The sequence below is a fragment of the Oryza sativa genome, chromosome 8 (assembly GCF_034140825.1).
Source record: "Oryza sativa Japonica Group chromosome 8, ASM3414082v1".
NCBI classification, from domain to species: domain Eukaryota; kingdom Viridiplantae; phylum Streptophyta; class Magnoliopsida; order Poales; family Poaceae; genus Oryza; species Oryza sativa.
The window spans coordinates 18,421,969-18,448,615 of record NC_089042.1 but is presented as its reverse complement, the minus strand read 5'-3'; the positions used below and the strand labels follow the sequence as shown (position 1 = coordinate 18,448,615).

At 37.9% G+C, this 26,647-nt stretch overlaps 3 protein-coding genes and 1 non-coding gene across 4 annotated transcripts; 1 reads left to right on the top strand and 3 right to left on the bottom strand.

Moving 5' to 3' along the window:
- Nucleotides 1-815: 815 nt before the first annotated feature.
- LOC4345464 (uncharacterized) lies at nucleotides 816-3,546 on the top strand. Its single transcript, NM_001422557.1, has 5 exons — nucleotides 816-1,258; nucleotides 1,721-1,758; nucleotides 1,970-2,237; nucleotides 2,534-2,814; nucleotides 2,891-3,546. Exons 1-5 carry the CDS (start codon nucleotides 956-958, stop codon nucleotides 3,321-3,323), a joined length of 1,323 nt encoding a protein of 440 aa, NP_001409486.1. The 5' UTR covers nucleotides 816-955; the 3' UTR covers nucleotides 3,324-3,546.
- Nucleotides 3,547-3,594: 48 nt separating this feature from the next.
- LOC4345463 (endoglucanase 20-like) lies at nucleotides 3,595-7,592 on the bottom strand. The gene is made up of 7 exons (NM_001422555.1): nucleotides 7,231-7,592; nucleotides 5,364-5,780; nucleotides 4,960-5,037; nucleotides 4,672-4,824; nucleotides 4,478-4,586; nucleotides 4,230-4,396; nucleotides 3,595-4,146 (listed from the first exon to the last, which is right to left on the bottom strand). Exons 1-7 carry the CDS (start codon nucleotides 7,471-7,473, stop codon nucleotides 3,763-3,765), a joined length of 1,551 nt encoding a protein of 516 aa, NP_001409484.1. The 5' UTR covers nucleotides 7,474-7,592; the 3' UTR covers nucleotides 3,595-3,762.
- A 5,826-nt stretch (nucleotides 7,593-13,418) lies between these two features.
- TRNAD-GUC (transfer RNA aspartic acid (anticodon GUC)) lies at nucleotides 13,419-13,490 on the bottom strand. Its single transcript has one exon. It is a non-coding gene; the product is annotated as a tRNA-Asp (tRNA).
- A 154-nt stretch (nucleotides 13,491-13,644) lies between these two features.
- On the bottom strand, nucleotides 13,645-21,143 carry LOC4345461 (sulfite exporter TauE/SafE family protein 3). The gene is made up of 13 exons (XM_015792989.3): nucleotides 20,852-21,143; nucleotides 20,028-20,249; nucleotides 19,369-19,528; nucleotides 17,593-17,793; nucleotides 17,437-17,501; nucleotides 17,225-17,252; nucleotides 17,088-17,149; nucleotides 16,746-16,832; nucleotides 16,357-16,407; nucleotides 15,833-16,054; nucleotides 14,476-14,569; nucleotides 14,228-14,368; nucleotides 13,645-14,130 (listed from the first exon to the last, which is right to left on the bottom strand). Exons 2-13 carry the CDS (start codon nucleotides 20,238-20,240, stop codon nucleotides 14,045-14,047), a joined length of 1,410 nt encoding a protein of 469 aa, XP_015648475.1. The 5' UTR covers nucleotides 20,241-20,249; nucleotides 20,852-21,143; the 3' UTR covers nucleotides 13,645-14,044.
- Between the last annotated feature and the right edge of the window lie 5,504 nt (nucleotides 21,144-26,647).

The following is a 26,647-nucleotide window of genomic DNA, read 5'->3' as shown; positions in this document are numbered from 1 at the left end:
AATTTAGACCAAAGTTAGTAAATGCTCCAATTTAAATAAATATTGAGAATAGTGAAATTAAAACCTTAAAAGAAACCTAAAAATATAAGTACGTCACTATTTATAACTAATTTTTAATGAGATATATACGTTGATTATCTCACTATTAATATAGGAGTAGTATTGATTTAGGTTTTGAAGGTGCTCATAGAAGATTCTGTAGTAGAGTGTACGTGTGTGCTCGCGCGTGTAATACTGGTTGTTTGGATCTGGAGAGCTATTAAATAGCCCTTCGAAATCTTATTATATTTAGAAGTATTAAACATAGATTACTAACAAAACTTATTCCATAACCCCTAAGCTATTTTGCGAGACGAATCTAACGAGGTATATTAATCCATGATTTGCTTCAGTGATGCTATATTAATCAGCCGCTAATCATGGATTAATATACATCATTAGATTCGTCTCGTAAAATAGCCTAGGGGTTATGGAATCGGTTTTGTCGATAATTTACGTTTAATACTCTTAAATAATAAAATTTCAGAGAGCTATTTAATAACTCGGAGCATCCAAATAAAGCCACTGACTGTCCGGAAAATAACCAACCTCAGAGGCTGTAACCCAAGTTGTTCCACGCTGCCCGATTTACTCCACCAAAGAAAAAAAAAAAACTCGTAGCACTCGGTGTCGTGGGCTCGTGGCGGAGTCACAGCCATCCACGCCGCCCACAAGCGCGGCTACACTTGCCTCCACTCCGCCCGCGTGGTGGGCCCCACCCGTCAGTGACACGCCCCGCACGCTAGCTAACCCACCCACTCACCCCACCCATCCACGACGACCCATTCCCCCATCTCCGCGGGAAACAAACCGGAGCTCGCCTTGGCCTCGCCGCCGGCCTCCTCCTCCTCCTCCATCGCCGCACGCTCTCCCTCCGAACCCTAACCCTAGCTCGCTCGCTCCGGGGTCCCGGGCCATGCTCTCCACGGCGGCGCCATCCTCAACCTCCCTCGTCGCCTCGTTCCCGTCACGCGCGCGCCGGCGGGGGCTCCCGGGCCGACGCGGCGTGGTCGTCGCGGCCGCGGGGGCGGGGCCGGGGGCGGGGGCGGCGGAGAGGTTCGCGGCAAGCAGCAGCTCCATCACCGACTACCTGCGGTACCGCCGCCCGGGGTCCGCCGGGGGAGGTGGGGGAACCGGGGTGTGCGGCGGGGAGCTGCAGACGGCGGTGGTGCGGTACGAGAAGCGGCTCCCGTGGTCGCTCATCCACCCCTTCCTCCATGTAAGCCTTTTTGATCGATCGAAGCTACTTGACTCCGAATTCTGGAGAATTTCTGTACGAATCTGAACTCGTCTTCCGTGGGGATGGGAATTGGTGTTGTGCGGGGTGCTTGCCAGAGGCAGAGAGGCTCACCTGATTCGTGTTTTTATTAGTTCCCAACTAGAACAATTCTACGCGCTCACATCCACTCTGACAGTTTCAATCAACTTGTTGAAAATACTGCCCTGCCGGGCTGCCCCTGGGTTCTGATTTACTACTCGGCCTCCTCACATTTTGGATTTTTGTTTTTAATATAGTCGTAGTGAGCTATCGACATAGATGAAATGGAGTGATTTCCTTTTTGTGAGTTAGCTTTGCATTTGATTGATTACAAATTCCAAGTAATAAAGCACTTCGTAAACTTCTGTGACTTCCCGATTAGCTTATTGCTTGTGGTTGATTGTGAAATTCTGTTTGCTGCAGGTTGATTTGGTTTCTACTGTCCACATTGCTGACAAAGAGTATGTGCTCTAGGCCCTTTTATGTTTAACCATTAGTGTCTACTGGCATTCAGATTTGTTCGCATGGAAAAAACCTTGTCTATGGCATAATGGCAATCATCATTTGCTTATCTGAGCATACCCTGTGCTCATTTCCATTTGCACAATTTTGTAGTATATGCACAATTCACTACTAAGTGCATTAGCTGAAATCTACAGTTTTGTTTGACAGATACTTCGATAGACTCCAGCAAGCACTTCAAGATTATGATTGTGTTCTTTATGAAATGGTTACAAGTCGGGAGAACTTAAACAATCGCAAGGACCCAACCTTTGCGAAGAAGCTGAAATCTTCACGTAGGGGATTCAGTATTCTTGGCTTCATACAGAAGCAAATGGCAAACATCCTTTCATTGGATTACCAGCTAGATTGCCTTGACTATGGCAGTGAAAAATGGCAACATGCTGACCTTGATTTTGAGACATTCAAGCAGCTTCAGGTAATAATGTGGTTACAGTATCCCTTTTGCTGCCTGCAACTTTTCCCTTGTCATAATAGCTAGAGAATAAGAAGTGTGCTCTTTAGATTGCTTTGTGTTATTACTGTTGGAGGGAGATGTTACTGCCTTGGGTTTCCATTTGTCATAGGGTGTAGGTTTCACCTTGATTTGCAAACTGAATATAGCCTAAAACCATTTAAAGCCATATACACACTATTCTGTAGTCCGTGCTTTCTGCCATGGCACTTTCAAATTTCAAATATACTAAATGCTAATTTACCTTCCATTTCTGTCAGAGTGAAAGAGGTGAAAGTCTTTTCACGTTTGCGGTAGACATGACACTGAAATCAACTAAAGCCTTGGTACAACCAACATTGCCTGATGGTCTTGACTTCTGGAGGTCTAAGCTGCTTTGGGCCTCACGTGTTCTACCAATGCCTCTTGTTGGACTGTTCCTTATCAGTGGGCTTTGCTTACCAATCGACGATCAAGGTGGATATCCTGAGCTTGAAGCATTGTCCAGGCTAGATTTTGGAGCTGCACTGAAGATTTTTCTGGCTAAGCAATTGACCTCCGAGTGAGTACCCTCTGTATCCAGTAAGGAAAACTATGCATTAACAAACTAATTCTTATTTGCACTCTGTATTTTGTAGTTTCACATCTATGACCTCACCCATTGAGGAAAAGTCAGTTATCATTGGGGAAAGGAATAGAGTTGCTACTGAGAAGATACAGGAAGCAATAAACCATGGGTACAAGAGAATAGCTGTCCTTTATGGAGGTGGGCATATGCCGGACCTGGGAAGACGTCTTCGTGAAGAGCTCAATATGGTCCCAGCTGACGTCCAGTGGGTGACAGCATGGTCAATTAGAAGCCGGGAGCTAGACAGGGAATCTCTTCCATTCCTGAAGACCATGGCTGAAGTCTCAGGGTGGCCTTTGAATAGATACGAGACACTTGCTCTGCTTATCTTTTCTTCAGTTCTCGCAGTGGATCTTTGGTTCTGGGAGCTTCTTGTGGGTACTGCCGTGAACTGGGCATCTTTGGCTGGCTCATGGATTGAACAATTTAATGGTCCATTTTGACATCTAATGGGCAGAAGCAAAAGAAAAAGGAAACAAACAAAGAAAGAAAAGAAATAAAACAAAACAAAACACTTAACAACAGAATTGGCAGTGGAAAATAGATCATGTCCTTGTTGTTTAAATTCCAGTTATTTCTGGAATACTGCAACACGTTTGTATATAACCATTTGTTGGATCAAACTGGAATGAGTTTAAATGAAAATTGTCAAGCTACATGATGCAATATTTGTGCTGGATTTTGCATCTGGAATTTTGGTCAGCAGATATAGTTGGTATGAACTTATGGTATTTATTTATTATCATGTTGTACACACTGATAAGGAGCTGGGATATATTACAAGTAAGCACTGATGTTACAAGGCAATCTCACACATAGAAGTTGCACATGAATACATAATAATGATCTTATTCTTGCATATATTTTCTGCATCCCTCTTTTCTAGTAAGTTGATACCATTGATTCTAAGTTGTCCGCAGGCTCCTCCAGCTTCACCACCTGCTTCTGCCCCATTGCAGCAGCACAGGCACCCACAAAGGCTGCATTGATGTATGTGGCTGGCTCAGAGTGTGATGAATCCCCCCTGTTGTCACTGAACTGATCATTTCCATCTGGTCCACCGACAATCGCTCCGACATGGATGTTAGGGTTTGGGTCGCTTGTCGGTAACCATGATGAGAACCCTTCCTTGCAGGTGACCTTCCTGCTGAGAACTTTGATCGACGGGATGGACGAGCCACGGTGATGAATGCGCCTCGGAAACTTTGTGCTGAACCCTACCATGTATGACATGCCCAGAGGGTTCTTCCCCAGGATGTAATCCACCTGAAAACATGAAGCGTGCCAGATATTGAACAGTACCATCTTGGCAAAAACCTGAAACTTGTCGAAGTTCTATTGTAGCCTACCTGAGACGTGGCAAATGAGCTGATCTGATTTGGAGAGAATGTTGCAGCGCTACAGCGAACTCCCCTGGAGCCAGAAGACTTGAGCACCTTGGAGTAGATGGACAGAACGAGGGTCGCAGTTGTTGTGTACTGTAAATTGACCGAATCGCGCGTAAACAGAAGTCCGCCTACATCCAGAACATGTCAAAAATGCCTTCCCAGAAACATTACTGGATTCAGAACCAATGTCGTCATGTTCAGGTTTGTACCAGGAGTGGTCCTTATCTGCACATTGCCACTGTTAGGCATGAGGGCACATACAAAGGAATCCAAGTTATCCTTGTACCTTGCTAGCTGTGTTCTCCCTCCCAAGTACTCCTGAAAGGCACAGAGGCATGAACTTGAGATTCATCTGAAGGTCACTGCAATGATCAATTATTCAGTGGATACTGTGATGTCTGACCTGTGCTGCAAGCATCTGTGCTCCGGCATACTTGTTGTCCCAGCTGAACTCATTGACAGGGTTGCTGGATCCTTGGTTGTTTGTCAGGAAGTCGAGGTACTTGGCGTCTCGCGTCGCCTTGAAGAGCCACGCTGAGGCCCAGAGGAGCTCATCCTGAAAGATTTTTTTTTCCCCCAAATTATATCTGTCAGTGCTGTTCTTACGATCTCACTGATGTTTTTGATAAATTGTTGCAGATAGGTTAGTTCAAGAGTTGTGATGGTTTATTTGCATGGTGTTTTTTTTTACCTGAAATCCAGAGTAGGAGCAGTAGAAGGGGCAGGAGGACTGGAATGATCCCCTGTAGTTGTTGGCGAAATCGAACAGCTGATGGTGTTCATCAAGTCAAAACGAATTAATTAGCTAGTTAATAGTCCAAACTAGTATCAAATGGCTTGGTAGTTAATTCTCATCTGCTGTCCTGCAGAAATTAACTATGCTTGCTCACTGCATAAACTGTACATGCAAATCAAGACTAGCTAATTCAGAATTTCAGATGCTATCATGGCACATACTAATTTCAAATATCCAAAAAAAAAATCTGAATTTAACAAAAAATATTCAAATTCAGTCAAAATTTGCTAAACATTCAAACCAAGATATGTGGCTGTGATGGAAATGAAGATGCATATATGCATGTCAGTGGCGCATACCGATCTTGACGCGGCCAGGAGCCGCGACGAGAAGGCGGTGTCACCGTCGTCCTTGAGCGCGACGTACGCGGCGGCGAGCGCCGCCGAGGCCTCGGCGGCGGCCTCGGACCCCGGCGAGTCGGCGGTGATCTTGTAGAGCGTCCTGGGCGTGTCCATGTCCTCCGGCCGCTCCCAGCACTGGTGGTCGGCGTTGCCGTCGCCGACCTGGGTGTAGAGCGTCGTCGGCGAGGCGTGGGCGCGGAGGAGGAAGTCGGCGCCCCACCGGATCGCCGCCCGGAGGTTGCCGAGCTCCCCCGCCGCCGCGACGGCGGCGCCGTACTCGACGGCGCTCCAGCCCAGCAGGGTCACCGTGAACGCCATCGGGTACCCGAACTTGACGTTGTCGCCGGCGTCGTAGTAGCCGCCGGTCAGGTTCACCTGACCACCATTGAATTAATCCATACCAAAATCATATTTATCCATGGAGAGACATAATATGAACTCTTTCCATTGATCAATGCTTCTTCCGTTTTTTTAATACATGACGTCATTTGATTTTTTTTAAATATTTATAAAAAAGTTATAATTTTTTGTTTGATTTATTGTTATACATTCTTGAACCATTACTTTCGGACACGACTCCCGGTCAAGCGCTCGATCGGGAGGGGGTGAGATCGGACGCTAACGTCAGCATGACGTCAGCGCCCGATTTACGTGCAAACTTACTTTAAACTAATTTTTCTCTTAAATTACTTATCCAAATCATGATCTGATTGCACCATTAATTCGTTGCAATTAAATCTTCAAAACAAGACCACACATGGATATATTCCGACGAAATTTTTTTTACCTAATTATTGAATTATTTTTAAATGTTACACGATGTTCCACTAGGTATATCGGAATTGTTGCACTAAATAGATCGAAAATGTTTCATTCGTTTAAATCGGGCGTTGTTTCACCTTATATAAAAACAATGTTTCAGCAAATAGCGAAAGAATGTTTCAGTTCACTGCAACATTTGATCTATACATAGTGAAACATTATAACTACACTAGGTGAAACATTTTTCGGTGGAACAAAAAATGAAACGAATTCCCTTAATAGGGGGTTTCCAAAATATGTGGGTTTTTTTTGTTGCAATGGAATGTTTTAGTTCACTGCAACATTAGATCTATATATAGTGAAACATTATGAATACACTAGGTGAAACATTTTTTGTGGAAAAAAAAAGAAATAAATTTCCTTAATAGAGGATTTCCAAATTATGTGAGTGGTTTGTTGCAACGACGCGTTCTATAATATCAAAATCCACTGCAACATTTGATCCGTATATTGTGAAACATCACGAGTACACTAGTTGAAACATCGTAAAACTACTGGTTGAAACATCTAAAGAACCAAATGCAGCATTCTAAAAAAATATCAATAAAAAAGCTAAAATATTATTTTATCGAAATATAATTATGTGTGGTCTTGTTATAAAGATTTAATTGAACGAATACAACGGCGTGATCGGATCGTAGATTGGATAATTAGTTTAGGAGAAAAATCGTTTTAAAGCTATTTAAAATACTCAGCACGTGGTTCGAGGCGTCCGATTTTTTTTTCGGCCGCTCGGGCGCCCGACACGCAGCATTTCCCATTACTTTCTTTTTATGTTTGTATAAAACAGTTAAATAAGATATATGGTCAAACAATTATAAAAAGGTCAAACCGTGCCATATATTTAATACACGGAGTTAGTACTCGATAATTTGTTTCATCGTTAATATTATATGCTTTACGTCGATAAGAGAACAGGATTAAGAAAAACGCATGCAAATATATAGTAGTATAATGCAATGATCGATGCAAATTATATCTGTAAGGCTGTAAATATATATACGTTTTCTTCACGGCCATCGGTGAGCGCCGAGTCCCCGCGCCACGTCGCTCGCTGGTTCGCCGGCAGCCGCCCCGACCGCTGTCCCTCGAAGAACAGGATGGCCTTCGCCAGCGCGTCGCCGTAGTCCGGCGACCCCAGCCGGCCAAGACCGCCGCCGCCACCGTCTTCCTCAGCTCCGACGACCAGCCCTCCTGCAGCAAGGCACGTCAGTAGCACCATTGTCGCCACCATGCCAGCAGCCATCCTGATCGTTAGCTCCTAGCTTCTTTAATTTCTCTCTTCTTCTAGCTAGCTTAATGTGTTGTGTTTTTCTGTTTGTGTTTGTGTGTGTGTTCTTCGCTTAGTTGATGATCTTGTGATGCAAAATTGCCATGGCTAGGGCAACGTATTTATAGTGTGATCGATGAGCGAGAGAGAGATATCAAGCTTAACTGTGTATGTGCATGTGTAGTGTGTGGTGTGTTGGGGCAAACTAGCTAATTAGCAAAGAGTGTAGGACTTGTACACAATTACTATGCCCTAAGCTAGCTTAGTTAATTAATTATCTGATCATCCAACAGTTAGGCCCATGCAGCTTCATATGCTATCAATCAATCGATTAATAGTTTGAGTTAGGTCATTTCGACAGTTAGGCTCATATCTACATGCAAGTATCAAGAAATAACAATGAGATTGGCACGACGACGTCACCCACTATTGCATTAGCGAAGGTTGATGTCCATCATTCTATGCATGCGTCACATGAAGTAGTGAATAGCGTACACTAGCACGTAATTAATTAAGGTCCAAATTAAGAGCAATCAAAACTATATCTTGAGCTTGAGCTAGCTAGCTCGATCTCATGCATGCAAAGCTTGCTTGCCATGGCATTTCCATTCTGGTCTGCCTTGTAGATCATTGTTCCCGGAGAGAATAGGTGGGCTTTGTAGTTTTTAGGAGATCATGATCTCCTGTGTGTGGTGTATGAAAATGCAGGTTTTTTCTTAGTTGCGTGGTGCCGTTGTTTGTCATGATTGGTGATAACACAAATAACTGTATTGTCTTATCCGATCCGAGCAACAAATAAATTATTAAGGCCTGGCGAAAAAACAAATAAATTATTAAAACAGATAGATGACAAAATTTTAACTTATATGCTACTCTGTGTATAGTTTGATACCGAATGTGTTATTTTATATGTAAAAAGGTAATTCATGGTAACTGCAAAAATTATAAATGGAATCTTAGGATAAAGAAATTTTATAATTTGGCCATCGACAAAGTGATCAATGGTACGAAGTGCTCCATCCGTCTCAAAATAGATGTCACTTACGATTCAAAATTTGTTCTGAAGAACTTGTCAATTTAAAGTATATTTTATCATATCAATCATCTTCAATTCAAAATTTCTCCATTCTACTCTCTACCTACCAATCATGTAACATTAATTTAATAGAGGGTGCTATAGCCATTTTTCCTAAACATTAATTTTTGCTAAATAATCTAGGATGACAAGTATATTAGTACTGAGGTAATACCAAACATGAGTTCTACAAAATGCCACCACACAAGCATGTTTCTTCCCATTCTGCCATAACTGTCAGGTGACAGCTGTTATAATTGAGCTCTGTTAACGCATTAAAAAGTCTATTTTACCCCTAGAAGTGTATAATATCAGCATAAAGAGTACATCATATATCATAGAGGTAAATTAGACTTTTGGCATGGGATTAAGGAAAAGGAAGAAACACCCTTTTGTTATAGCATTTTGTAGAATTGATCACTTGTCGATGGTAACACATATAGAATTTTTCCGTGCTGCGTAACTTTCAACAAGGATCGAGCTTCTTCCATATGCGTAACACGCATGATAGTGCGGAAAGCCGGAAACCTAGCAAGCTAGGTGAAGGAAATTTAAGTTGCTTCGAAAAAATAAAAGAAATTTACAATCACTGGTGGAGAAACCATCTTTCGTCGGTCGGCCTAATTCCACAATAGTCCCGGTTGCAACAAAAACCGGGACTAAAGAGGTTAAAAAGGGTAACGTGCATATTTGATCTTTAGTCCCGGTTGGTAAGATCATCTTTTGTCCCGGTTCAAATGCTGTCAGGGCTTGTCAGGCCCCCCCGGATCTTTAGTCCCGGTTGGTAATAGATCGTAACTTTAGTGCAGCAAAAGTTACGTGGCTAAAGATAATCAAACAGGGCCATGCAAATAAAAAAACAAAAAAAAAAACAGGGCCATGCAAATAAAAAAAATAGTGCACCGATCTTTAGTTCTGGTTGGTAACACAAACCGGGACTAAAGGTGGTTCGGCCGGCCACGTGGCTGACCGATCTTTAGTCCCGGTTGGTAACACGAACCGGGACTAAAGATCGATCTTTAGTCTATCTTTAGTCCTGAATTTGTAGTCCCGGTTGGACAACCGGGACTAAAGGGGGGTTACCAACCGGGACTATAAACGGTTTCTCCACCAGTGAATATTGGGAAATTAAGTTTTTATGACTCTATATATGATTTCATCCTGCACAAATTCAAAGTGCATATAATTATCGGTAAAGCAATTGAATAACCTTTAATAGACATATCAAAACACTATATTTGTGACTAAGTTTATCAACAGAGATTAAGTTCAGAACATCAAAACACTAGCTATATACCATACTCGATCGTAGTTGTCTTTATCAACCATGACATGTGGTTGACCTTAACATGAGGGCCATCGAATTTGCAAGCAATTGAAAATACAAAAATAGGTAATTTAATTTGCCATTATAAAAAAAAGGTAATTTAATTTGCAGTCTAAAATTATGGCAGGGTGCATTAATTAGTCCACTAATATTTGCACAACAGCATGTTTTTATATGGTAGATATATAAGCAATTTTCTACAACTCGATCGGAATCCATGATTGGTGGTTCACTCAAATTGCTCTTCGATTAATTAAGTGTTCTTCACATACATGGGACAGCGAAAAGCATGTATATGTGAAGTACACAAGGGTTTGCTCTTTAGGGTTGTTGTCCATGTGGTGACTAACCCTGCATCGATCGGTGAGAAATTAATCAGATGACACATGCAGATCACAAAATGTAATGAAGCATTATAAACTCAGGTTGAGTTTATTCAGACATACATGAGTGAACCAGGAAAGGGAACCTACACATCGTACTTGAAACTGAGTATAAGATGACTTGATTACAGCAAAAGGCAGAGATCTGATGTACATCGTGTGATTTAATTGCAGTACCCCATTTTGTTCAAAGATAGTAGAATTTAATTTAAGATGCATATGGTAGCATATGTACCCTTTCTAAAATGTTGTCAAGAAGAGTAAATGCAGAAATTTATTTTTCCATTACACTGAAAAACTCATACGTACAAATACCCACTACATATTCACACCATACTCGCACACACCTACGAATACGCCATCTAGCTAGCTAACACACTCAAAGAGAGAACAACATAAATCCCTAATAAGTTCACTAAAATTCTATTATAAGGGCACCACATGATCGTAGTACTTGTTGGTATTAGGATTTGAATTTTGGTGGGTGCCGTCATGCTTATGCACCTCACGACTCCACCATACACCGGTGCTCCCTTAGCAAAGTGGATAAATATATGTTTGTGAGTACATCTTTATAAATACCTTTCATTTGTAATTAACTAGATGTATACATGGATGTAGACATCTATGTTTTGGCAATGTTGAGAAGCACATTTATATTTAGATTATTAATTGATACCATATATATCTATAGTCGCCTATATAATCTATAGAACCATTTTATGATAATTTTGTTTGCATTTTAATTTAAGAGTAAATTGTATAGGCAGTCCTTAAACTTGTAGGGCTGTGTCATCTAAGTCCCCAAACTCTCAAAATGCAGATATATGTCTTAGAACTTGTTAAAGTGTATCATTTAGATCCCAAATCGACACAACCCCTATAGGATCCTATGTGGCGCTGATGTAGCATGCCATATGGACGTGACGTGCCATTTTCTTCTTTCTTTTTCCTTCCTTTTTCTTCTTTTTCTTTTTTGTTTTCTTCTCATTCTTCTTTTTTTCCTTTCTTCTATTCGGGTCATAGAGAAAGGAGAAGAAAGGAAAAAAAAAGAGAAGGAGAAAAAGATAAGAAAAGAAGAAAAAAAAGAAAATTTTTAAATGGGTTTCATTTATTAGTCAAAATAATGCCACGTCTTGTTCGTGTGGCATGCCACATCAGCGTCACGTAGGATACTATAGGGGCTATAGCGATTTGGGACCTAGATTACACAGTATGACAAGTTCTGAGACTTGGGTATGCATTTTAAAAGTTTAGGGACCTAAATGACACACCCCTACAAGTTTAAGAACCGCCCATGTACTCTACTCTTAATTTAATTAACTCTTACTTTTATAGCACATTTATTTAATTAGCATCTGTTGCAATACTCAGCAGACACATTATTGCTGCTAGTCTCCATAAATGACACAATTAATAGAAAAGAAAGTGCATGCCTCGGGTACATTTGGAAGAAAAGATATGTAATTTAGTAATTTAATACTTCCTCCGTTTCACAGACTTTCTAGCATTGCCCACATTCATATAATGTTAATGAATCTAAGCATATATATATATATATGTGTGTCTAGATTCATTAACTTATAAATGAATGTGAGCAATGCTATAAAGTCTTACAATCTGAAACAGAGGAAGTATTAGATTAGACACAACCTCATATTTAGATTCGTAATATTATAATATGTCTAATAAAGTCATATATAGTCTTGTGTCTAGATCCGTATTATTAGAATGTTTCAAATTTGATTTTAGGTTGCTATATATTTTAGAACGAATATTATAGTAAGATATTAAATTGTAAGGGTACAAGACAAAATAATCATGTTAGGATCATGAATGGTCGGCTGAACTGTACTGTGCACTGCACTGCATGCCACTGAAGTCAAAACTACTGGTACAAATTATGGCCGTTCGTTTGCCCTTAGTGATCAAACAAGGCAAGAAACGTGATCGTGGGTCAATATGTATACCACTATATATAAGGCGCGTATCTCGGGGAATATATATTTCACATGATTGTAGCTGATCGAAAGTTTCAGAGATCAGTTAATTAGATGCAAGAGACAGATCACAATATATTAACTTGTGACTAATTGTAGTGTTTGTACACAGTAATATGGTATAGTGGTGGACAAATAAAGCATTTGGATTAATTAACCAAGTTGTATATGTAGTAGTATCTCTGAATTTGGCTGCCCTGAGGTGGATTACGTGACAAATTATGCAAATCAATTGATGTGACAGCAGCAATATATTTCATTACGAGGATGATATATAATTCTTTCATGCATCCATGGATCATATATATGCATGTGCAGTGGATATTACGATTGATTTAGTATACGACGAGTAGTCCGTGATTAAATTCGTTCCCAGCAAGGAAAGGCAACAAGAGATGCAGAAGGTGACGACAAGCTGCTTCTGCGTGCTTGAGTAATTAATAATATGCTGGCTACTATTAATTACTTGTTTGTTTAGATGTTACCACGGCCTATTCGTTGTAAATTAATTAATTAATTTGACAATAATTTTTGTTGTAACATACCGTTGTGATAAAATAAGTGTATTGTGCAAAAAATGCATTTGGAGATAAATATACACATGTGACATGTATATCTGAATGCATTTTTTATTTACAATACACTATCAAAGTTACTAAAGGTGCTGTCGATGGATACCCATATCATTGAAAAGATAATTAGCTGGAAATACAAACACCCGTACCTAATACACAAATATGGGTGAGCAAGTTACACCAATTGAATTATGGTCACTTCGCCAATATGATGTTATTTTGAATTGCTTTTTATAACCTGAGGAGTATAATATTGATATATTTGTTCTTTCTCTTTAGAATGGTTAAGTAAAATAACTATATTATTTATGATACTGGTATTTAAAGTTTTGAATGGTTGACTAGACTGATATATCTTGAGAGAAAAAAATTTTCTTTAGGAAACATACGTTACAGGGAGGGGAAACAACTTAACTGGACCAATATATGTCCAAAATAAATGAATATTTTGACATTACAGGGAGTGGAAAAAAGGGGGAAACAACTTAATTGGACCAATATATGTCCAAAATAAATGAAAATTTTGACATTACAGGGAGTGGAAATAAAAAACATGAGAAACGCCGTTGCCGGGGATCGAACCCGGGACACCGGCGTGACAGGCGGGAATACTCACCACTATACTACAACGACCTTCTTGTTAGCAATCCATAGCTCAGCTATCACTTTACCATCGTAATCAAGTTCCATTTCAAAGATAAGCACATTCGCAACGTTCGATCCCTTATATTTTCAGGTCAAATTAGCCGGCACAAATATAAATTCACTACACTGAAACCAGTAAAAATGAACAATATACTGGACCTGCTCTTGTTATTCTCTCTTCACAGTTCACAGCTTTATGGACGTACTACTACTTGCTGTAGGAGAGTTCACATGTCTGAACACCTAAAAAAACTACTAGTCCCGTCCTATAGGGATTTTGGGTGGATGTTTAGATTTATTGTACTAAGATATGTCATATCTATTTAAAATCCCTTATATTATAGGATGGAGTGAGTAGTACAGTAAATTTGTCTCCTCCGAGCTACTATCAATTGAGGGACAATATCAATATACAACTGTCTTGAATTTACAGGGCGAAAAAACAATCTCCATGCTGCAATCTGACCAGGCAAATATGATGATATATGTGTTCCATTGGCTGAAACTGCACAGTATATATAGTGCCCATGTTTACCTTCCTCCTATGCATCAAACTTGCATATGTCTTCGAATCCCATGTACTCATGTCGCTCAATCTTGCCAATCCAGTTCACGATACCGATTCCACCTACGGATTACACAAGGTTGTATGATGATGATATATGTGTTGAAATCGTCGAATATGATCATCTGCGGTGAGGGGCGAGGAGGAGAAAATAAAGTACCTAGAGGGATTGTACTGAGGAAGATCATGATGGACAATGTGAAGATAATGATCGATGCACGCCCTAACCAATTGATCACCTTCCTTACCATTCGCTGGCCGACAATCGCAGAAAAGAATGCCACAACGGTCAAGTAAAGAGCTGCAAATGTTTGAAAGATTAAATGACAGGTAGTTGGGATCATATGAGAGAGAGAGAGAGAGAGAGAGAGAGAGAGAGAGAGAGGGGGGGGGGGGAAGAGTTTTTACCATATGGCACAGGGAATCGGTCCAAGAAGTAGTATTCAACAGCAGACATGGAAGCCGAGAACATCATTGAGAAGGTGGCAGTGGCACTTGCGACCTATGATAGTTTCAGTTAGAGAGGCGAAAATAAATGGGCGAACAAAATTCAACAGTTATAAAACAAGAAGTACTAAACTTATTTTTTTAAAAGCAGTAAAATGCATTGACCATACTTAAACTTTGAAAAATACATATTGACCCCCCTTAATCTTGTTCAATGTACAACCATAAAATGCAAAATTGCCATGACGTGCATCCAACAGAAGTGGGACGTGGTGTGGGCTGCTATGAAGGAGAGGAGTAATGGAGGGGAGCTCAGCAGAGCTAGGCAACACCTGCCTGCTTCAGGGAAACAGAAGACGAGGAAGAGTGTGGGCCAGACCAAGATGGCGAAGAAAAGGGGAGAGCAAGGCCCAGTTGCACAATATTTCTTAGGAATTTCCAGGGAATTGAATAGGAATATTATTTGAATGTGTTGATTGAGTTTTGAATCAAATCAGAAGTTCGAAATTGATAAATTGTTAGCAATTGAAGGGCAGAATTTGGAGTCGGAATTTTTATATTTTTTATGGGATTTGAATTTTGTAGTTTAGATATATGATTATTTGTTGGGAGGAAAGGAAGGGAACTCGGAAGTTGAATTCAAATTTGACAATTGATTCTAGGAAGGTATCTCAGGAGATTTTCGATTATTTGGACCTAAAGTTTGAAATTTGAAATTTCAAGAGGAACCTTGTGGAGATGAAATTTTGAATGAAATTTCATAGGTTCCGAATTTAAATGTGAGATTCAAATTTGAAAGAACTTTGGGGATTTCACAAAATATTTGAACAAAATTGAATTTTTGGGTATAAGTAGATCTGAATCATATATCCAAAGAGGGGATTTCAATGGAGTTCTTCAGAAAATAATGAAGGAAAGGAATTAAAACAAGTTCCAACATTTATCTTCAATTTTTGTGGCGGGAATGGAATAAAGAAATTTTGAAGGGGGAAGTTGGAATGGGGACTCAACTCAAATTCCAGATACAAATTTGTGGTGATTATAGGGAATTTGGAGAGGAATTTATGGAGGAATGGTGTCTGAAGGGGGTCGCATTATGTATGGATTTGTGGGCACGAGATTGGAGGTAATCTCAAAAGGATGTTGGTATCAGAGGTCCCAGGAATTTTGGAATTTGTGGGTCTGGAGAAATGTTTTCAATACCAAGGAAGGGATCAAAATGAGATGTATGGCACGGCTAACATTAAGGCGGAGACCACTTTTTGCAATTAGGTTTCTACTAATTCTTTAACAAGGAAAATCAGGCATGATAGGTTACTTGTGGAGGGACACCAAGGTCCAAGAACATGGGTCCTAGGATTGAGCCGCCCCCAACACCAAGCAGACCGGCAACAATTCCAGCAGTTATTCCAAAAAAGCAGTACATAAGTAGCTGGTGAAATTTTAGGTTGGTCTGCTCATTTCCATTTGATGATATGACCCTCCTCCCCTGCATCAATCCTAGTCCTTCATACATGGTCACCCCAACTGACACTGGGATCTGCATTTATAAAAGGAAAAGGACATTAGAACAATTAGTTGGACATTACATATGCTATGATTATTTATGACATTAGAACAAGTAGTAAGAAGTACATTATAGCCTGGATGGTATATAAAGCGAATGTAGGTATGTTCTAATGAAAGACTACTGAGAAAACAATGACAAGTTGTAGGAATGGACCATGATGATTGTTCTTAAATATCAAGTTGTATATCTTCTATTCTGACAAATATTTGCATGAAACTACATCAGCTATGAGTTTATGGTTGAAATTTGAGGTAAGACATTAAAAAAAATACCTGCAATAAGTTCAAAACCCAGTACCACGTGGAGCAAGTTGGCATGTAATTCTGCAAACATGAAAATAACAAAGCTGCATGACTCAATGTTGCAGTATATCTGTTTCTGGGTTCTGTGCAGTATATTTACAAAAGTTGAAATTCATATAAGGTTTGTTCGAGAAAAAAAAAAGTTTATGCTAATTTTGTATGGGGAGCACACAAGTCAACAAGATGATCATCGCAAGGTAGGAAGAACTTTTACATGATGGATTTGGTAACTAACAAGGTAGGAAGAATTGAAGTATCCATATTTACAGAAACAAGCTGATCAGGGCAAACTGAAAATTTAAATATATGCTCCTAGTATTGATCATGTCACCAATCAAACTTGAACTTGAGGTTCTCACCTTAGTAACCTGAAGTGCGAGGAATGCTATCCAAACAAAGGCAAGAAGTCCAAATTCCTTCCAGTAAACATTATGCAAAATAGATACCTGCAGTATCAGGCAAGCTTTAATCTTATAAGAGCTTCATATGATTGTTACCAGTGGCGCTCCCACGTTGAACTACCCGGGGTCACAGGACTCCGGGTAGATTATCCAATTCTAACTAAATTATATTATTTTAATTAGTATATCAGTCAATAATTAGATAATTACTATGTATTGGACCCCCGGTAATTTTTGTTCTGGGTTCACCACTGATTGTTACCAAGTCAATGGAAGATAAAGTTCATCATTTTGTATTACCGCTTCATCTGAAGGGGGTTTTGACTCAGATGCAGGAACTGGTCTATACTCTAGTTCTTCACCTGATAAATTACGAAGATATGAGCAAAATATCTACATATTTCATGGGGGAAAAAGTAGTTCTGTTTCGTACTCACTTGTCTGCTCTGATCGCTTTTCTGCCTCCTGAAATTGAGTGGAACCAAAATAAGATTATATTTGCATATTTGTAATATGAAAAGAATGAAAGGAATTTGAAACGTGCACCCTAGCCCCTAGGGGTGTGAAGCTTCATGATTGGAATGTTGCCATGTTGGATGATAACTGATAATGTGTGGATGTTAACAGAATCAGAAATTCAGAACATTACCCTTTTTATTATTGTCTCTTTCTTCCATGTCTCGATACCCTTCAGAAAAGCTTTAGTTGAAGTGCCTAAAATTTAATTTTGAAATGTAAACTGAAGTCAACAACAGCAGGAAACAGATCAATCGACTGTTTGCAGATTCAGGAAGCATGGGAGTACCTAGGAAAAGGATGATCAAGAGAACTGTGACCAGCCAATCAGGGAATATCACATTGAAAATGACACCGATACTAATTCCTAGCATGAGCATCGGCTGGATAAGAAGGGCTAGATCATAGTCAATCACTGGCATGTCCAAAGTTGGGTGTTTCCGCTTAAGGTTGCAGTACACAGTCGACACAGCGGCTCCCATTATCATACCTGCTCGAAAGACATAATATCTTAATTAATTAGATACATGAACCTAACAAACCATCAACAAAAGTATCAGGGTTTTTCTACTCTCAATTTATTACTGAAAAAAGAAAACATACCATCATGTTATAAAGGATGAGATCATTTTGGAAGCCTTTTTTATTATTATTCGAGCAGACAGAATTCCACCTGAAATGCTCCTTAGAGATGTGTTACTTAGAGATTTATCTCGCATAACAAATTCTAAAATGCTTATCACGAGTGCCAAGTACCAAACTGCACTTGTTTACAGCTGACACTTTTAGTGCAGGAGCATTACACATCAATCTGCCATGTAGAAGCCAGATTTTAATTCATTTTCTAAAAAAATGTTTAGAATTCATACTGATATTTGAATGTTCTCTAAATCTTTTATTTCTAAACATCTATTTTCAGATGTAGACCATTCTTCTAGACAATAGATTGCCAGCAGCTTTGTGAATATTTCAACTTAAATATGCGGCGTGCTTGTCATATGTATGGTCCAATATAATGCCAGTAAGACAATTATGTATAAATAAGGCCCCCATCGTTTGGCTTATCGATGGAATAAGCCAAATGACATATTTGCAAACGAAAAATAATTTGTGAACAAAACTTTTATATACGTGTTCTTAGTGATCTAAAAGCAAAGGTTGAAAAATAAACTTCGATGAGAAAACCTCAAAATCAATTCCAAATTTAAAGTTGAAAATTCAAATTTTGGCTGATAAGCATAAGCATAATCGAAAAGATGAGACTGTAAGATTCTGGAAACAAGAAAGTATGAGTTCATTCAACTTTTACAATTCTTTAAACTGAATTCAGAAATGGTAAAAGCAAATTGTACAATTCAGAAATGTAAATGATGAGCCACCAGTGATGCAAAAAACACGGAAAATTACAATATCACCGTGTTGAATAAATGTGAAACAGAGATAATATATATTAAATCAACGATTCGAAACATGAAATGGATACATGTGCATTCATATGCGTGATTCAGAATGGATACCTACTCATATTGAAAGCTGTAGGTAGGACATAATTAAATTAAATAGAACCATTCTGTAGACACATTAATCACAGTGGTCTACCTACTCATATTGAAAGCTGTAGGTAGGACATAATTAAATTAAATAGAACCATTCTGTAGACACATTAATCACAGTGGTCCATCATTATTATTGTAGCAGGATACATCTCTGTAAACATGAACACAAGTTCCTCTTTTTCAATGTTTTCACTTCAATTTTGTTTTGACAGGCCAAGTTCAGCAACACCAGAAAAGGACAGGCATTGGCCCTCCTTGGCTTACTATTTCGGGTGTGGCTTATAAGCCGTAGACACATGACCAAATCAATGAAAAACAATTTTAGGAAAGGCAACCTAGTTAATGCACAAAATGCATCATTTTATATTTTTATTAGAAGATATACTACTGCTTTCGCAGCACTGCTGATTGTGAAACCGAAGGACAATATGGGGGTGCTGCTTTCAGATAATCCATGCAACTGATGAAAAATGCTGGTAATTGATTTAAATTAAGGACCAAAACCTCACATTTTGATATCGCCACGGATGACTTTGCGTCGAACCCAATGATCAAGGTCAGCATCGGCATGAAGAACCCACCGCCGCCTACACCGCCTATACTCCCAAACGCCGCTCCAATGAATCCGACAAATGACCCCAGCACAATTTGCCATCCAAATTCCATTGGCTGCAAAACAAATTGGTCCGTGTGATTCAACAAATTAACAGCACATCTATACAAAGATCACCGTCTGGTTCACATATGAAAGATGAAGAGGAAGGTTCAAAATGTTCTTCTAAGAATTAAATTAAATCTGCAGTTCTCAGTAAGCCTCATTATCATAATGTAAAAAAAGGTTCTCAGTATGGCTACAACTGAAGGTAAGATCACTCTATTAAGTGATAGCATGTTTATAAATGATCTACCAAATGCTAGGATTAATTGGTAGCAATGGAGTCAGAAGAAAAAATTAGAAAAATAAAAAATTCCAAAAATTCCAGACATCTAAATCAAACAGTCGGACACTACGGCACCACAGGTCTGCTAACGGGGAGGAAATGGGAATCTTTAATAGAAAATAAAAAAAAACGAACTAATTGAACTGGGGCAAAAGAACAGACTAATTAATCCTAGAACTCAAAACCAACTCAAGATCGAGTAGAGTTTTTTTGTAGCCATTAATTACCGGCCACACGTGGTGGTAGGAGTTCTCGCCGCCGCTCCGCCACAAAAAGTTGGCCACCTTGCGCAGGTGGCTCGCTTCCTCCCCCTCCTCCGCCACGGCGGCGGCGGCGGCGGACCAAAGCCCCCTGTCGGCCGCGGCGGCGACGGTGGCGGCCGCCGTCGCGGCGCAGGCCACGGCCAGCGCCGCGGCGACATGGTGCCATTTCCTCCCCATTTCTTGGACCTGCGAAACCCAAACATTTTTTAAAAAAGAAAAATAAAAGACTGCATTTTTTTTAAGTAAATTGCGTTTAGGGCCACCTTTTATCACCAAAGTTTTACTTTAGACTACCTTTAAAACCATCTTTTCACTTTTGATTTGTTTCACTTTGAACCACCCAAAAACTTTTTTAGCACATAAATGACTTTAACCACATCGGCACCCATAAACCAATAATCTTCCCGACTTATATGTAGACTATTCTTCGCAAGATTAGAGGGTAGATACAACTAGAAAAGTAATTTGGAGTGGTCCAAACCGCAACAAAGATAATCTTACCTAGTCTAAAGTGAAAATATTAGTTAGAGGGTGGCTCAAAGTTTCTTTGGTAATAAAAGGTGGACCAAAGTATAATTAACTTTTTTTTTTTTGCGCCGCGGAAACTTAGAGAGATTATAGTGCGAGTTCGTGCGCTTGAATCTCGTAAGTAACTAAATTAACAGGATTTTGAACGAGCGCGCTTGCATTGCATCGTTGCAAACTTGGCAGCATCGCTCCACTAACAAAACTAGATAATCTGGCGGAAAAAAGAAAATAATAATAAAGAAAGAAATAACAGTGCGAACCTGCTGCCAGCCTCAATACTCCGTCAGAGCAAGGTTTCTCTGAACTATTCAAAACGAGGCAATCCAATCCAACGGATCAGAGCAAGCAAATGAAAGCTAGAATCCAGCGGCTGTGGCAGAGAACGGATCGATGAAACTTTTGGGCAGCTCGGACCTCGGAGAGGAAGAACCGAAGAAGCGCAAGGACGAGGAGTGGAAGGGCGGACTGGTGGCAGAGCCTAGAGAGATCGATCGATCGATCGAGCGAGCGACAAGGATTGTTGTAGAAGCGATATGACTTGAGATGAGAGATGACAAGTTGACAACCGACGGTTTCAAAATAAATGCAGCCCATTAGGTAGGTATCTGTCTCTAACGTTTAACTGTGCATTTTATTTAAAAAAAATTTGAAAAAAAATAATCACACATAAAATATTATTTATGTTTTATCATCTAATAACAATAAAAATACTAAACATACAAAAATTTTAAATAAAACAAACGGTTGGATATGAACAGTGCAAAACTGTACTTATTTTGGAATGGAATGAGTACTAATTTATAAAACTTAGGCTGTGTTTAGATCAGGGATATAAAGTTTTGGCGTGTCACATCGGATATACGGACACACATTTGAAGTATTAAACATAGACTAATAACAAAACAAATTACAAAATCCGCATGTAAACTACGAGATGAATTTATTAAGCCTAATTAATTCATCATTAGCAAATGTTTACTATAGCACCACATTGTCAGATCATGGAGCAATTAGGCTTAAAAGATTCGTCTCGCAATTTACACGCAATCTGTCTAATTAGTTATTTTTTTTATATTTAATACTCCATATATGTGTCCAAACATTCGATGTCACAGTGTGAAAAATTTTGCCAGGGGATCTAAACATAGCCTTACTACTCCAGTAAATATGCGCACACCATCACCCACCCGCTATTGTTATTATTAGAGTACCTCAAATCTTATATAAGTGTGATACATCATTTATAATTTATTATTTTCTCTATTTTATATTATAAGTCGTTTTGAAAATCAATTTTTTTATTATTAACCAAATTTATAGAAAAATTTAGCAACATGTAAAAAAAATTAGGTAATCTTATTAAATCTAGCATTAAATGTATTTTGATAATGAGTTTGTTTTGTGTTAAAAACATTACTATATTTTTCTATAAATTTGGTTGAACTTAAATAAGTTTTACTAGAAAAAATATCAAAACGACTTATAATATGAAACAAACAAAGAGAGTATATTTTAAAGCTGAATATGAAAGTACCAAATTATGATCTACTCCCTCTGTTTCAGGTTATTGACTTTGGTCAAAGTCAAACTTCCTCAAGTTTGACCAAGTTTATAAAACAAGTAATATTTTTGACTTAAGATAAATTTATTATAAAAATATATTTAATTATTAATTTAATAAAACTGATTTGGTAATGTAAATAGTATAATATTTGTCTATAAACTTAGTGAAACTTAAAGCAATTTAACTTTGACCAAAGTCTTATAACCTGAAACGAAGGGAGTATCATTTTCACATAGTTTAAACATGTATATCTATCATTTATATAATATATAACATGCTCATCCATATGTTTGGTAGTAAAGGGTGGGACATCAACTAGTTATTATAATTATAAGATGTTTTGATTTTTTTACATTAAACTTTTTTTAACTTTCTCAAAGTTTATAGAACATAAAACAAATATAATATAAATTTTAATGTATTTTAAAATATTTGTTATAATATAAATTTTAAAATATTTGTTATATTTTAATGGAACTAGTTTGTTGTGGTAGATATTGATACGTTTTTCTATAAATTTGATCAAAATATCTTATAATATGAAATAGATGGAGTATTATTACTTCCTCCGCCCTAAAATATAGGAACCTAGGATTAGACGGGGCCACGAAGGATTGAATGGAACTACATAAATTTTGATTTAGATGAAGTAAAAGTGAGGGCCTCTTTGATTTAGATGAAAAATACATAAATTTTGTAGGATTTTAACCCTATAGGAAAATTTGTTATGAAGGCCTTTGAAACAAAAGATAGAATCATATCCTTTGAAATTCCTATGAAATGGGCAACCATATAGAGAATATTGAGGAAATTTAGCAAGAAATCCAACCTTTATCTCTCTCATCCAATTCCTACATTTTTCCTGTGGTCCAATCAAATGGCCATTTCTATGTTTATCTGTGTTTTTCAATCATTTGTTTTGCCCTTGCATTCATATCAAATTGAATTTTACCTAGTATTTCTTTTTTTTATTCCTGTAATTTAAAGGGGCCCTAATCTCCGTAGTTGATTTAATAGTAAAAATAATTATTCTACTACTAATGTTGAGACGATAATATAAATAAATATCATCATTGGATTAGAAAAAGTAAACGGCTCATATTGATTTTACTGATATTGTAAAACAATTTGAGCCAATTTTAGAGGTTCTTTTTGTTATTTATTGGTCCTATGAAACTAAAAGATTTGCACATCATTTATACAATAGAAAAAGGTAATTTAAAAAAAAACTAAATTACAGTTGGTCATTTTTTATTATCAAAATTTTACTTTACACCACCTTTAAACTAATATTTTTACTTTGAACTAGGTAACTTCTTTTTTATCACCTAACTCTCTTTAATATTAATGTCTACCCTCCATTCTGGTAAAGTTATGGCCTACATCTGTAAAAGTTTACCGGTGTACCGAAACTAATTTAGTTGAGGTTGTTGATGGGTGCTAAAAATGGTTATTTAGGATGGTCCAAACCGAAAAAATAGCAAAGTTACCCAATCCAAAGTAAAAGATTGGTTTAAGGGTGATCGAAAGTAAAACTCTACGGTGAAAATACATCGCACCCTAGTAATAAAAGGTGGCCCAATGCAATCTATATATAATTCAATCAAAAAATATTACAAATGTTAATGTGTCACAATGTGATCGAATCTTAATTTTCTATAAAATCCAACTAATTAAATCAAAGAGTTGAGATCTTTGTTAGCAAGGATTAAGAACGAACTTTTGTAATATGTTTCGTATACTGCTCATTTGCATAAATTAAAAATTACAAATTTACTTGTGATTAACCTTGGTACATTTTTTTCCTTGTATTGGACTTTCGTAATTCTAATTTGGTTGAAGATTTTGCTTGCCCCACCCCTTCGGGAAAAAGATAGTGCTGTGAGTTTGTTTTATGTTGTTTTAAGAAATGAAGGAAATGACTAATGGATAAGAAAAGAAAAACTCAAAGTTTCACTCTCTTAGTTTACAAATATTTGACACAATTAACTTTAGACACGCTATTTTATATTTCACTTTATTAATAGAAATGTGCACTTATTATCAATTTGTTCGACATGCTTTATTATTACAAATATTTTGAGCATAACTACTTATACTTTTTTCATATTTACAATAATTTATAAATTTTTTAAATAAGATAAAAAGATTCAACGTCATGTCTAAAATTAATTGCGTTGTATATTTATGATCAGATGGATTACTAATTAAGATGGATCACATCACTCGATCTGCAGAACGATCCCGATTGATCAGTACACGAACGACACTACTTTTGAGGGGTTGCTCTCACTAGCTAGCAAGCTTGTATTGCATGCAAGCGTATACATGAAGCGGTATATATACTCCAAACATATATATATATACATGTGTCCTTCTACTGATCCGTTAATTATATTATTACATACTCCCTCCATTTCAAATTGATCTACATATAATTTTTTTTCCTAAATGATCTACATATTTGTGTCCATTCATTAAGTCTATTCGTTATTTGTGCATTGGAGTAAATGAGCATTGATGCATGCATGCACTCAAGTATTTATAATCCACATGCAGTATCTTGATTTGCTATTGGCTAGAAAATAATGGTGATGGTACATGCACTGAGTTTGTTGCTAGAGTAAATATAGTATGAGAGAGTTATTAGCTTTTCTTTGTCTTAGTGTATCTATGAAATATGTAAATCAATTTGGAATGGAGGGAGTAATTAACACGATTAGCACGAAGCTTACCAATAACGATTGAAATTAAGGCTTTTAATTACGATCTTTGATCTCCCGCTTTGACTGATTGATGCTCCCTCCTTCCCAGATTAGAGGGCGTGTATTTTTTTTTTCCGTTGTTGTCTCAAAACATAAGGCGTGTTTTCAATTTTTACAGCTTATATCCAGTAAGGCAAATACTATAAGCATCCAAGCACAATCTCATAGATACCACTTAAGCTTAAATAGTGAGGTGGAGAAGAGGAGAGATGAGAGAGATAAGAAGCCACACATCATGCAAAAGGCAACACCTACACAAAATTCAATACAAAAGAAGAAAGATGAAGAGTAAATTGGGCAAATAAACATTGATGCTAGTGTATTAGAATTAGTTTAGATGTAACATATTGTATATGTTACCTCTACATTCATTTATTAGTTGATGATGTGGTTAAAATTAGATGTAGCACCCACCTCTATTACAAAAAATTGCCCTAATGCCCTCTCATTTACATGCATGTGATTAAATGCCACTAGAGGGCGAGCTGGTGCATGCTGCCAAAACGTAGGCCCGCACCATGCAGCCGTTTGGATTGACTTATCAGCTTTGTATCATAGCGCTTCAATCTATACGAGATTTGCATGTTTGGTTAGTTGGTTTTGAAAGTTCAAGTGCCATTAATTTGGTTTTGATGATTAATGACAAATCCAATTACATGAGACTAACATTGTTATAAGCATTTCTTTGTCTACTAGTCTCATATGGATATGAAAGTGGAATATGTGAGAGGTGATTTCTGGACTTCATATGAGTGGAAAGAGAAACGTTCGTTGATGGTGTACCTAAATTATAAGGATGAAATGCATAGAGATCAAGCTATATATGTATCACTCTTTCTCTCCATGTACATATTGATGTGTTCATATATCATATTTCCATGTGAATAACAATATACATGTGAGACTAATGTTTTTGTTTGAGCCATATCTTGTTTAGTCTCTTTACATTGATAACATGGAGATGATGAATGTATGTTTTTATTTTAATGCCTATATTTGATAAATTCCTTCTATTCTTGTATAGGATAAGCTCCTAATGTTTCATTCTTTTATGCATACTCTTGCGTTACACAAACATTTTGTATGCATACATTGAGAGGGAGCAAATCCTATACTTTAGTCATGCATGTAATCGATCCAAGTTATTCACTTTCTTTTAATTGGGATCTTTACATTTGAGCATATATTTGAGTATATGACACTTGTGGTGTTGATTAATACTCATCATTTATTTATATCCTTTTATACATGTGATCGGTTGGCCAACATGTGGATGTTGACAACCGGATCATTGTGACTAATAATTTTATTGAGTTGAATGAAATAAATAGATCCCAAGGATTACAAAGGTGTTGATGTTGATGCTAAAGTGATATCATTACCCCTAACGATACCAAGAATGGCAAAGTGAAGATATTGAAGATGTGGGATACGAAGTGGCTACTATGGCAAGACGGTGAAGGGCAAGCGATGCTCTGTCGCGATGGACCATGTGGTGGTGAAGGGCAAGCAAGGGGTTTGGTGCTGAAGAACCAAATCCGGTGGTGAAGGGCGAGTGACGGCTTTGTCACGATGGACCGTGCGAGACCATTTGAAGCTACAAGTAACCGCATCAATCATTTGAAGAATATACGGTGAAACGGTTTTGGTGTTGGCGTCCCTTAAAAAAAAGAAAGGAAATGGAAAGAAGGCATTCCTATTGGTATAATTTTCTTCCTATTTATATT

Bases quoted from the DNA above. Each gene is read 5' to 3' on its own strand.
- LOC4345461 (XM_015792989.3), bottom strand. From the start codon at position 20,240: ATGGGGAGGAAATGGCACCATGTCGCCGCGGCGCTGGCCGTGGCCTGC. The intron at 14,369-14,475 runs GTAAAAACTCTT...AAACATTTGCAG, and splicing joins CCGATTCCCTGTGCCATATG to CTCTTTACTTGACCGTTGTG. The intron at 14,131-14,227 runs GTACTTTATTTT...TGTAATCCGTAG, and splicing joins CCTCAGTACAATCCCTCTAG to GTGGAATCGGTATCGTGAAC.
- LOC4345464 (NM_001422557.1), top strand. From the start codon at position 956: ATGCTCTCCACGGCGGCGCCATCCTCAACCTCCCTCGTCGCCTCGTTC. The intron at 1,259-1,720 runs GTAAGCCTTTTT...TGTTTGCTGCAG, and splicing joins TCATCCACCCCTTCCTCCAT to GTTGATTTGGTTTCTACTGT. The intron at 1,759-1,969 runs GTATGTGCTCTA...TTTGTTTGACAG, and splicing joins GTCCACATTGCTGACAAAGA to ATACTTCGATAGACTCCAGC.
- LOC4345463 (NM_001422555.1), bottom strand. From the start codon at position 7,473: ATGGCTGCTGGCATGGTGGCGACAATGGTGCTACTGACGTGCCTTGCT. The intron at 4,587-4,671 runs GTCAGACATCAC...TGTGCCTTTCAG, and splicing joins CACAGATGCTTGCAGCACAG to GAGTACTTGGGAGGGAGAAC. The intron at 4,147-4,229 runs GTAGGCTACAAT...TCATGTTTTCAG, and splicing joins GCTCATTTGCCACGTCTCAG to GTGGATTACATCCTGGGGAA.